This window comes from Malaclemys terrapin, chromosome 1 (assembly GCF_027887155.1).
Source record: "Malaclemys terrapin pileata isolate rMalTer1 chromosome 1, rMalTer1.hap1, whole genome shotgun sequence".
Classification (NCBI taxonomy): domain Eukaryota; kingdom Metazoa; phylum Chordata; order Testudines; family Emydidae; genus Malaclemys; species Malaclemys terrapin.
The window spans coordinates 351,829,904-351,842,663 of NC_071505.1; the positions used below are offsets into that span (position 1 = coordinate 351,829,904).

Here is a 12,760-nt window from a genome sequence, read left to right on the forward strand (position 1 = left end):
GGGTTCCCAAGGCCTTAGCTGCCCTTCTTTCCCTTTTTGTCTTTCTACCCTGTCTGGGAGTGGAGAACAAATCTGGGGATATTTCAGAGAAGATTGGGGGTTGACAGTCTGCTGTGGATGCCTCGCCAATTTTAGGGTCCCCATCTTTCTCCAATCCCCCTACTGGAAGTAAGTTCCAAACCCTGGGAAGTCCCTCCCTATGAGCACCGGGTATGGGAGTTTAGGGACTACACCTGCTGCTACCTCAGTAGTGTTCCCTTGGATCTCGATTTTTACTGGGATGGTGGGGTAATAACTAACTGTCCCATGGACACATGTTATCCCCGTACATTTAGCCTGTAGCAGCTGACTACGCTTCACGAGCTTCCCTGAGATAAGCGTGATAGCACTCCCCGAATCAACCAGTGCCGTGGTCCCTACCCCATTTAGTTTCACTGGTCTGGTGTACATATGTGGGGTTAGTGAGACCCCCACAAGGTGGATTAGGGAGCATGGGTCTGCCCAGTTCCCCAGGTTACACTGCATAGGCTCTTCAGCATTGGGACACTGTGAAGCTATGTGTCCCCACTCTACGCAGGCATAACATCTGTATGGAGCCCTAGGCGTTCCCCGGTCTCTTGGTTTGGGCAGTCTAACATCATGATCCTCTTCTCCCTCAGTGCTCCGACTCCTTGTGGCCTCTGATGGGCCTTCAGCCTCTCTCTTTTTCCACCTGGGCCCTCCTGGTGGCCCAGTCACCCGAACTTTAGGGCTTGGCGTTGCTAGTTTAACCCGGGGTGCCTCTTACTTAACTGGTCAGGTCAGCTCCCTCTCTGTCCTTCGCCTCTCTACCAGGGCGACAACCTCGTCATAGGTGGAGGGTTCGTTCTGGCATACCCAGGCACGAAGGTCTGGTAGTAGTCCCTTCATGTATCAGTCGATGACCAGAACCGTTAGTATCTCTTCCGGACTCCAGGACTCTGTTTGCAACCACTTTAGTGGTTTGCATATTTGCCCTCTACCAGACTCCTGTACCCCACTGGTCTGGGTCTGTCACACAAAGAACAGTAATAATTTGACAGTGATAAAGCAGGTGACATTCCTATATAAAGTCCTACAAAATCTATAACTATAATAATAATAATTAATAATCTATTTTCATACTAGTATTTAAAATGAACAATGGTGAAATCAAAACAAAAAGGTCTTCTTATCATGCAGCGTTCAAACTTAAAGTTGTTGAATATGCTGAAGCAAACAGTAATTGTGCCGCTGCTCATGAATTCTGTATCAATGAGAAGCAAGTAAGAGAATGGCAAAAAAATAAAACAACACTAAAAGACATGCCAAGAAGCAAGAAAAAATGTCCAATGATGTGCGCTTCATTTCCTGAGCTAGAGAAAGATCTCAATAATTGAGTTGTTGAATGTTGACAAAATGGGTACATTGTCACTAGAATTGGAATTTGTCTGCGTGCTCTGCAAATGTCGAAAAATGACAAATACATGTCAGTAAAGCCATCAATGTTTGTTGCATCAGCGGGTTGGTGTACTCACTGCATGAACTGTCATGGTCTCTGTCTTTGTCAGTGAACAAAGTGCAAAAGCTGCCTAGAGGTCTGGAAGAAAAAATCGAATCTTTCCAAAGGTTTATTATAAAATATCGAAAGGAATATGCATTTGAACTGCCACAAATATGGAATATGGACGAAACACCAATGACATTCAATCTCCCAAGCAACAGAAGGTAACCGGTGTTGGTGAAAAAACAGTTTTAATTAAAACCACTGGCCATGAAAAAATCCATTTTATGATGGATTTATCATGTTTGGCAAATGGATCAAAGTACCCTCCTGTTGTTATTTCTAAAAGAAAAACCTAGCCTAAAAAGATGAAATTTCCTGCTGGTGTCATCGTACGTGCACATGAAAAGGGATGGATGGATGAAAGTGGGACTATTGAATGGCTGGAAAAAGTGTGGAATAAGAGACCAGGAGCACTTTTCAAGAAACCTGCAATGTTCGTTTGGGACATGTTCAGGGCACACAAGATGGATGAGGTGAAAAATGTGGCCAAAAATATGAAAACTACTTTGGCTGTAATACCTGGAGGCTTAACTTCAGTTCTACAACCGCTTGATGTCTGCATGAAGAAACCCTTAAAGACAGGCTACGCAAAATGTGGTCTGAATGGATGTGCTCAGGCATGGCGAAGTTGACAAAAGGCGGGAATCTTATGAAGCCAGAAATCAATCTGGTTGCCCAGTGGATCAAGGACACGTGGGTGTCCATTCCCTCAGAAATGGTAGAAAAATCATTTAGGAAATGGTGTATCACCAATGCACTTGATGGGTCAGAAGATGATGCCATATATGATGATGACACAACAGAGGCTGATGATGAGAAGGAATCTGAATTCCTGCAGCTCCCATTGGCTGGGAACTGCAAACCGCGGGCACTGGGAGCTGAGGGGCTCCGTGCCTGCAGACGCTCCAAGTAACCAAAACATCCCGACCCGCCAGCATCTTACCCTGATGGGCCGGGAGCCAAAGTTTGCCAACCCCTGAAATATAGGGTCAGCTTATGAAAGGGTCATACAGTTTTTGCTATTTTTACCTAACCATCTTGGGGGGTTGGCTTATAAATGAATGGGCTAATGAACGAGTATATATGGTACTATCCATAGAGATTCTATGGCATAGTTTGGTTCATTTAAGATTTTTACTTCATATGATTCTATGCTTTCTTTCATATATAGTGCCATTCCCCCACCAGCATGACCTGCTCTGTCCTTTTGATATATTTTGTACCCTGGTATTACTGTGTCCCATTGATTATCCTCATTCCACCAAGTTTCTGTGATGACTAGTTGTAGTGAGCGAAGACTCACCGGCACGGCACCTCCTGCTGGTCGTCTTGGGAATTAGTTCAACTCCAGCTCCGGAGCGCCTTCTGCTCATCGGTGGCTCACCTGTCTCAGGCCCCGTGTGCCTCCCGGACCCTGGTGCCCCTTTAGCTCAGTGTTGTGCCCCAGCAGTACCCCCACATGCTGGGTCTTCCCTCCCTGGGGAAGCCCCAACCCTCTACACCCACCTTGCCTCAGTGACTTCTGCCAGTCATCATCTAGCCCCCGCTCCCTGGGGCAGAATGTAAAGGCCACTCATCATTGGCAAGGGTGTCGGACCAGCTGCCTCCGCCTAACCTCGGGCTACAAATCTGCAACCCCAGTTCCTGCTTTGGCCTTAGCAAGGCCCTCAGCCTGGGGACTTGCCAGGCTGCAGCTCCCCAGGTCCTCTTGTCTTTCCCCAGCACAGCTCCCAGGCAGCCAGGTCCTTCTCTCTCCACAACTAGAGAGAGACTGCTTGCCTTCTGGCTCTGCAGCCCTTTTATATGGCCTTTCCTGATTCACTCTAAGCCCCAGTCCTTTCCAGGGCTGGCTTTTAACCCTTGCTGGGCAGGAGCGGGGTGACTGTCCCACTACACTAGTATATCAATATCCTCATTTAATATAAGCAACAGAGGGTCCTGTGGCACCTTTAAGACTAACAGAAGTTTTGGGAGCATAAACTTTTGTGGGTAAGAACCTCACTTCTTCAGATGCAAGTCTTGCATCTGAAGAAGTGAGGTTCTTACCCACAAAAGCTTATGCTCTCAATACTTCTGTTAGTCTTAAAGGTGCCACAGGACCCTTTGTTGCTTTTTACAGATTCAGACTAACATGGCTACCCCTCTGATACTCATTTAATATGAGGCACTCTAGTTCACCCTTTTTTATTATTTAGACTTCTGGTATTTGTATATAAGTACTTTAAAAATTGTCACTTTTTAACTGTCCGACATTTCATGATGTAACATGGTTTCTGTAAAGGGAAATCATGTCTAACTAATCTATTGGAGTTCTTTGAAGGGGTCAACAAATATGTGGACAAGGGGGTTCCAGTGGACATAGTGTACTTAGATTTCAAGAAAGCCTTTGACAAGGTCCCTCATCAAAGGCTCTTACGTAAATTAAGTTGTCAAGGGATAAGAGGGAAGATCCTTTCATGGATTGAAAACTGGTTAAAAGACAGGGAACAAAAGGTAGGAATAATTGACAAATTTTCTGAATGGAGAGGGGTAACTAGTGGTATTCCCCAAGGGTCAGTCCTAAGACGAATACTATTCAACTTATTCATAAATGATCTGGAGAGAGGGGTAAACAGTGAGTGGCAAAGTTTGCAGATGATACTAAACTGCTCAAGATAGTTAAGACCAAAGCAGACTTTGAAGAACTTCAAAAATATCTCACAAAGCTATGTGATTAAGCAACAAAATGGCAAATGAAATTAAATGTGGATAAATGTAAAATAATTGCTATTGGAAAAAATAATCCCAACTATACATACAATATGATGGGGGCTAAGTTAGCTACAACTAATCAGGAAAGAGATCTTGGAGTCATTGTGGATAGTTCTCTGAAGACGTCCAAGCAGTGTGCAGCGGCAGTCAAAAAAGCAAGCAGGATGTTAGGAATCATTAAAAAAAAGGATAGAGAATAAGATGGAGAATATCTTATTGTCCTTATATAAATCCATGGTATGCCCACAACTTGAATACTGCATACAGATGTAGTCTCCTCATCTCAAAAAAGATATACTGGCATTAGAAAAGTTTCAGAGAAGGGCAACTAAAATGATTAGGGGTTTTGAATGTATCCCATAAAGGAGAGATTAAAAAGAGTATGACTTTTCAGCTTGGAAAAGAGGAGACTAAAGGGGGATATGATAGAGATATATAAAATCATGAGTGGTGTGGAGAAAGTGAATAAGGAAAAGTTATTTATTTGTTCCCATAATATAAGAACTAGGGGCCACCAAATGAAATTAATTGGTAGCAGGTTTAAAACAAATAAAAGGAAGTTCTTCTTCACACAGCGCAGAGTCAACTTGTGGAACTCCTTGCCTGAGGAGTTTGTGAAGGCTAGGACTATAACAGGATTTTAAAGAGAACTAGATAAATTCATGGAGGTTAAGTCCAGTAATGGCTATTAGTCAGGATGGGTAAGGAATGGTGTCCCTAGCCTCTGTTTGTCAGAGGGTGGAGATGGATGGCAGGGGAGAGATCACTTATTTATTACCTGTTAGGTTCACTCCCTCTGGGGAACCTGGCACTGGCCACTGTCGGTAGACAGGACACAGGGCTGGATGGACTTTTGGTCTGACCCTGTGCGGCCGTTCTTATATTCTTATGAATGGGACTCTTTTTTCATTTGAGTGTTTCTCATCAGATCCTACCTGTATTTTATCTTCCATGCTCTCCTCCTTACTAGGACACAGAACATCTCCATTAACAGATCTTCCCCTAAGGGATGCCTCTGTCTGAACCATGTGGTCCTCCGCACCAGTCGGCTTTCCCCCAGCCCTTAGTTTAAAAACTGCTCTATGACCTTGTTAATTTTAAGTGCCAGCAATCTGGTTTCACTTTGGTTTACATGGATACCAGCCTTCCTGTATAGGTGCCTTCTTTCTCAAAAGGTTCCCCAATTCCTAATAAAACTAAATCCCTCCACCCTACACCATCATCTCATCTATGCATTGAGACCCTACAGTTCTGCCTGTCTATCTGGCTCTGTGTGTGGAAGTGGAAGCATTTCAGACAATGCCTTCATGGAGGTCCTGGACTTCAATTTCTTTTAAATTTGGCCTCCAGTACTACACATAAGTCTATCTAGATGTCTCAAGATATTCACAACCTTCTATCAAAGTCAGACTCAAGACTCACAATTTTCAGACAACTCAGTTTATTAGCAAAAGCACTCTGCTAATACATCCAGATAATGTGAGTGCCATGCAAGGCCCAAACTACCTTATTTATACAGATAAAAAGGGCACAAACATAACAAGATGACAAAGGGAGCAGAACTGATAAGTTTACCTGGGGCTAGACACACATATCTTATTTCCTTATTAACTCTTACCGATCTCCTGTTAATGTCCCACCATCAACTTAAGTGGACCCATTGTTCAATACCTAAATGTTTCTCTTCCTGTCAACTTTATCTCAACATTCCTCATTCCTGCTTAAAGGAACATACAGCATTTCTTTAATCCATTCTACTTTTACAATACAATTCATTCTACTTTCTCAATCCCTAATTTTGGTCAAGCTGTGCAATGACCAACCATTACTGGGTTTTACATATTAACCGTTCTTTGTCTCTTTGTTCATCAGCCATATTGAAAAGCATTATATTAGCACTCTGGTTTGGGGCAGCTACCTACGTGGCATGTCCTACACAATTCTGGATACAACAGGAGATTAACTGAAAACATACAAAAATGATTAGGATTCCAAACAGGATAGTCAGGGCTCTCTGAAACAACCAGCTTTCTATGCCAGAGAAATTGAACAGGTTACTTAGCCACTTTCAAAAAAACTCGGCTCTTCATTGGGAAGATATGCACTTTGTTTTAAGTGGCTAGCACGATTTATTACCTCATTGGTGTTGTCAGGTATATACACACAACATTATTTTCCAATGAGTGCACAGGTTCCTTCTTTGGACACCAGCACTATGTCCAATCCCTGATGGTTTTGAAGGGGCATCTGTCGGACCACCCCTGTTTCTTTGGCCAGGGCTCTTAAATTTTCTTCGGTTTTATTTGCCATTATTTTAACTACTGCTTGTAACCTCAAGAGCCTTTTTGCATAGTGTAGTACTCCCCCGGTGGGATAAAGGACCTGCCAATGGCCTTTTTCCAAGTTAAGGGGCGTATGTTATTTACATACCACTGGGCATTTGATAAGTCCCTTTTTTTTTGTCTGAAATTACAGAGGCGTTCTCCTGGGAATTACCCTAGCACTCGTAATTCTGGGAAGAGTCAGGCGGGATAACAGATACCTGACCAGTTAGCTGGTAACGCAGTATAAGCTTTCGTCCCACAAATCCAATGATGGCCTATTAAGACTGGGAAAAGTCAGTTGCATTCATTTGTCACATAGGTGCCTGCAAAGGAGGAGTAATATCCCCCAAAGGGCACATGGTAATTCTCCTTAGGAGGAATGGTGTTATTTGAATGGCATTGAAAGACTGTATTGTTTTCACTAAGGTTACTGTAGGGGGAACATGGGATTGATTTTTCTGTTTGATCCCAGGTTGAGAAAAAAGTCATATTCCCATACCTGATCCACCACTTTTTAGTTTTGTTCTAATAATCCCATACACCATTGGCCACAATATGCTGAAGGCAACAGCTCCCTCCCAGATCCAGCCCTGTCCCATTACACACCCAACACCAATGACCTTTTCCCTCCACCACACTTATCCATTTAGGTACATTTATTCCCACCGCTTCTCAAGTGTCATTGCTGTTCCATGTTTTGTTAAATTGAGGAGGTCCTCCAGTGAGGTCTGGGGAATTGAGTGGGTTTGCCAGGACAGTAACACCAGCTTGAGAGTGGGCTGGGATGTGGCGGCAGACCCAACAATTAGAGATATTAAGGGTCTGAGCTATCCACACTTATTGCTGGATAAAAGAATTTTCATTGTGGACTTCCTAGACTTTAAGACACCAGCAGCCGAGGAACAGGCACCACCAGAAGCACACATTAGAGGCAAGGCCCTTCTGTTTCTGACGACCTGAACTGAGGGAATCGCAGTCATGGTTTCACGTCCACCAGGCAGCAGGTGCTAGGCTCACTACTGCTTCTTCTTGGGCCTTGCTTTAGGTCATCATTTGCTTCTGGCATCCCTTACGAGAGTGTAGATTGTAAGGTATTGCAGACTATTTCTCTACGTCTTCTTCTGGAGTCAGAATTGACTCTGCGTGGTCCTGAGGTGATGATTGGTTCACTGGGGGTGGTGCCTTCTTACACTGCAAAGCATGTATCCACGCTGCGATGCCAGATAGTTTAACAGCTGTCTGGGTAGTAAGCAGTACCTGATGAGGACCCTTCCACCGGGGTTCCAAGGTGTGTTTTCGATGATGGTGCCGTGTGTAGACCCTGTCACCTGGTTCGAGGTCGTGGAAAGCATCAGAGTTGGGTTTTGTCGGCCAGGCGGCTCGAACCTGTGAATGGAAGTGACTTACGGCTTGCTTTAGTCCCTTGCAATATTGAAGGAACGTACTGTGAGTTAAGTTCAAGTCTGGGACTGGAGTAATGGTAGCCATAGCTCACATAGGGCATTCCATAACAATTCCAAAAGGACTCAATTTATGTCTTCGGGATGGAGTGGATCGTATTTCCATAAGGGTCAGTGGTAAAGTTGCTGGCTAGCTTAACCCTGTAGAGTCACAAATCTTAGCAAGCTTATTCTTAAGTACACCATTTCGTCTTTCAACTGCACCTGCGCTCTGTGGGTGGTAGGGACAGTGCAGCAGACGTGTGATATGTAATATACGATTCAGGTTGTCATAACTATAAAGGGAAGGGTAACAGCTGTCCTGTGTACAGTACTATAAAATCCCTCCTGGCCAGAGACTCCAAAATCCTTTTCCCTGTAAAGGGTTAAGAAGCTCAGGTAACCTGGCTGGCATCTGACCTAAAGGACCAATAAGGGGACAAGACACTTTCAAATCTTGGGGGGGGGGGGGCTTTTGTTTGTGTTCTTTGTTTGGGAGTGTGTTCGTTCTCGGGACTGAGAGGGACCAGACATCAATCTAGGTTATCCACATCTTTCTAAACAAGTCACTCCTATTTCAAACTTGTAAGTAAATAGCCAGGCGAGGCGTGTTAGTTTTCCTTTGTTTTCTCAACTTGTAAATGTACCTTTTACTAGAGTGTTTATCTTTGTTTGCTGTACTTTGAACCTAAGACTAGAGGGGAGTCCTCTGAGCTCTTTAAGTTTGATTACCCTGTAAGGTTAATTTCCATACTGATTTTACAGAGATGATTTTTACATTTTTCTTTAATTAAAAGCCTTCTTTTTAAGAACCTGATTGATTTTTCCTTGTTTTAGATCCAAGGGGGTTGGATATGTATTCACCAGGAGTTGGTGGGAGGAAGGAGGGGGGATGATTAATTTCTCCTTGTTTTAAGATCCAAGGGGTTTGGATCTGTTTTCACCAGGGAATTGGTGAAAGGTTTCTCAAGGCTTCCCAGGGAGGGAATCCAATTGGGAAATGGTGGCAGCGGACCAGAGCTAAGCTGGTAGTTAAGCTTAGAAGTTTTCATGCAGGCCCCTACATTTGTACCCTGAAGTTCAAAGTGGGGATCCAGCCTTGACACAGGTGCTGAACAATTTGTCCGGTAAAATGTGTACCCCGATTACTGGACAGAGTGGCAGGAATTCCCTTGGCAGGCAGAATATGATTAACAAACATTTGGGAACAGACAGTGAGTCAGCCTTGCGACAAGGAAAGGCTTCAATCCAACCAGAAAATAAACATACCGTAACCAAAATAAATTCATATTGTTGACTCTCAGGCATTTGTACAAAATCAAGTTGCCAATGCAAGAATGGTGCCTGGGGCAGGCCCCGGAACCCCTGAGCCACTTTTCCAGGTTTACCAATATTGCGGCTTTGGCAAGTGGTACAGGCGGGACAGTGGTGGGCTGAAAAAGAGCTGAAATGCGGGGCCCACCATCCTGCCTTAGTTACAGCAGAGACCATCCCCTCCTTTCCGACATGCGAAACACCATGTAGCAGGGCGGACAGAGACAGGTAGAGTGAAAAGGGGGACTCAAAGGCGACGGTAGGTGAACGCCAAAGGGAATCAGGATGTAGAGAGCAACCTTGGGCAGCCCAAGAGTCTTTTTCAGCTTGTGGGGCAGAGACTTGGAGCAGGGTGAGGTTAGTGAGGGACGGCGGTGGTATAGAAACAGAAAGGGAACCTAGAAATACATCTGGGGAAGGTTCTATGGCAGCAGCATGTTTAGCAGAGGTGCCAGCAAATGTGTTACCTGTACAGTTCTCCCAGTCATCGCAAACCCAGCCATCTATGTTTCTAATCCCCCAAAACTATTACCTGTCTCCCCCTGTGTAGAATCCCCTCTACAAGATGGAGTTTGGGAGTCACCTAGGCAAGTCACATGTCCATGCATGACTTAGTTCTCTACAGGAACATTCCCAGGAAAACTCAGATGAGGATTGGTGTCTATTAAAGTCTATTGTCAGCTTAAGTGATTCTTCATTGGGCAATTACTGAGAAAAGTCTTTTCTCAAGAAGCTGACCAAATGCTTCACTGAGGCTACTTTAAATCAAACAAGTACACAGCAAATATTCATAATTTTGAATACAAAAATGACACATGCATACAAATAGGATGAATATATTCAGTAGATCATAACCTTTGCAGAGATATGTTACATGACATATGTAGCATAAAACATATTCCAGTTATGTCATATTTATACTTTATTTCTGTAAAGTATTATGGCATGCAAGGTCACAGCCTGGCTCAGGACAAAGGTCTCCCAGCCCATCCCCATTGCAGAGACCCAGCTGGACTTTGTAGCTGAGATTTAGGGCCCACAAGCTGTATGATGCTCAGGCTTGCTCACCTCCCACCCAACCCTGCACCCAACCCTCAGTTGCTTTTATAGGTCTTCCTGGATTCCCGCTCTGCTCCTGATTGTCCTATTGGCCCCAGTGCTGCATACACTGCAGGCTACTTGTCAGGCTGCAGCAGCTCCTGTCCCAGACCCGGAGCAGAGGGAACTCAGCTGGGGGCTGGAGGGAGGGAGGTGGAGATGATCCAGTGAGTGAGTGGGGATGGGGAGAAGAGCAGTGAGCAACAAAGGTGAACTTTGGAGGAAAATGCAGAACCGAGGCAGGGCCTTGCTGGAAGAAATAAAAGGGGGCAGGGTCTTGGGGGAATAGGCATGGCCAGGCACGGGCCCTCCAGGGTCCAGTTAAAATCAATTAGAAAGGTGGAAACCCTTTGTTAATGAGCTGTACACAGACCTATTCCCCAGTCTGTAAGATTGACACAGTGCAGTAAGGCCAGGAAAGGATTCAATGTCACCTTTTGACTGTGTAGTAAGTGATTCAGGGAAGAGGGCCCAGCACCATCTCACCAGCCAGCTCTGAATGCAGGTCGGTCTGACAGCTAGAGCGCCAGGAGAAAAATTCAGATGTCTTTATCACTAAAGAACCGGAGCAGCCTGTCCCGGATCTGTTTGGTCCTCACACCGTAGATGATGGGGTTTAGCGTGGGGGGCACCAGGAGGTTCACGTTGCCAATGAGAACACGGAAATGCAGGGGCACATTCTGGCCAAACCGGTACGTGAGGGAGGAGAAGAGACCTGGGATGTAAAAGACTAAGATGGAACAGAGATGGGAGCTGCAGGTCCCAAAAGTCTTGAGATCGGCATCCCTTGTGGGAAGACTGAAGATGGCCCTGAGGACCTGGATATAGGACACAGCAATTAAAACCATATCCAGACCCTTCACACAGAATAGCACAAAGAGGCTATAGTAACTACTGATGTGGGTATCGGCACAAGCTTGCTTCACCACAGTTATGTGCGTGCAGTGTGTGTCAGGGATGATGTTGCTTTTGCAATATGGCCATTCCCTCGTCAGGAGGGGATACGGTAGTATGAGCATGCCACTGCACAACACCACAGCCAGGCCAATCTTGGCCACCATGGGGTTTGCCAGGGTGGTGGAATATCTCAGGGGATTGAAGATGGCCACATAGCGATCCAAAGCCATGGCCACGAGAATCCCAGACTCCACCACTGAGAAGCAGCGAATAAAGTACATCTGGGTGAGACAGGCACTGAAATCGATCTCCCTGGAATTAAACCAGAAGATGCTCAGCATTTTGGGCAGCATGGATGTAGAAAGGACCAGGTCCGTGATGGCCAGCATGCAGATGAAATAGTACATGGGGGCACGGAGCGTCGGCTCCCTCTTCACAACAAACACGATGGTCAAGTTCCCCAAGATGGCTGTGACATACATGGTGCAGAAGGGGATGGAGAGCCAGACATGGGCTGCCTCCAGGCCAGGAATGCCCAGCAGGATGAAGGTGGAGGGGTTGGTGAAGTCGGTTGTGTTGGAATCTCGCATGGAGTAGGGGAGATGGTGTCCAACTGTGAGGCAGAACGGTGTCTCCTGCATGTACCGTATGTTCCCCTGACTTCCTGTATGTGCCAAGGGCCTAGGGTTATGGTCGCAGTACAAATACCTAGATGGAGAGACAATGTTAATATGCTACACTACATACACTACTGGAAGCTGTTCTCAAGGGTGAAGCAGATTTTTCACTCTTCACACATAGAAAAATGACATTTTCACTATTGAGAGAAATAAATTATGAACAACTGACCATACTAATGCCAATTCCATATTTTATGGTGTTCCGTACATCAAGAATTCCTACATATCTTGGTATGGGAAACCTTAATAGGCAGCAGTGGGAAACATGAGTGTGGATACTTGCTATTCATCATTGTTCCTTAATACAATGAAACCCAGTCTAGAGAGTCCATTCTGCAGGGCGTTCCCCATTCACCCTATTGTTCAAAATCTAAGAGTGGAAAAGAAACAAAGCTTTGACAAAACATGTACCAGAGGGAAGAAACTAGAAAAAAACGCAACTAGAAAGAAAACCCAACAAACAAAACCCCAAACAAACCCAACTAGAACCAAACTCAGGGAAAAGACCTGGGAGTCATTGATAGGAGCTCCATGAAAACAGTTACTCATTCACAGCCATGGTGAAAACAAAGACAACGTTTGTATGCCTAAGCAATGGGATGAAGAATAACCTGCTCTGGACACGTGCTCAGTTGTGGACACTCAGTCTCTATGAAGGATATAGTAGATAGAAAGGGGATTTCTGAGACATGC

The 12,760-nt window shown here is 45.0% G+C and overlaps 1 protein-coding gene across 1 annotated transcript; it reads right to left on the bottom strand.

Moving 5' to 3' along the window:
- Positions 1-11,029: 11,029 nt before the first annotated feature.
- On the bottom strand, positions 11,030-11,977 carry LOC128833098 (olfactory receptor 52N2-like). The gene has a single exon (XM_054021017.1). The coding sequence runs from the start codon at positions 11,975-11,977 to the stop codon at positions 11,030-11,032; it is 948 nt and encodes a 315-aa protein (XP_053876992.1).
- Positions 11,978-12,760: the final 783 nt, after the last annotated feature.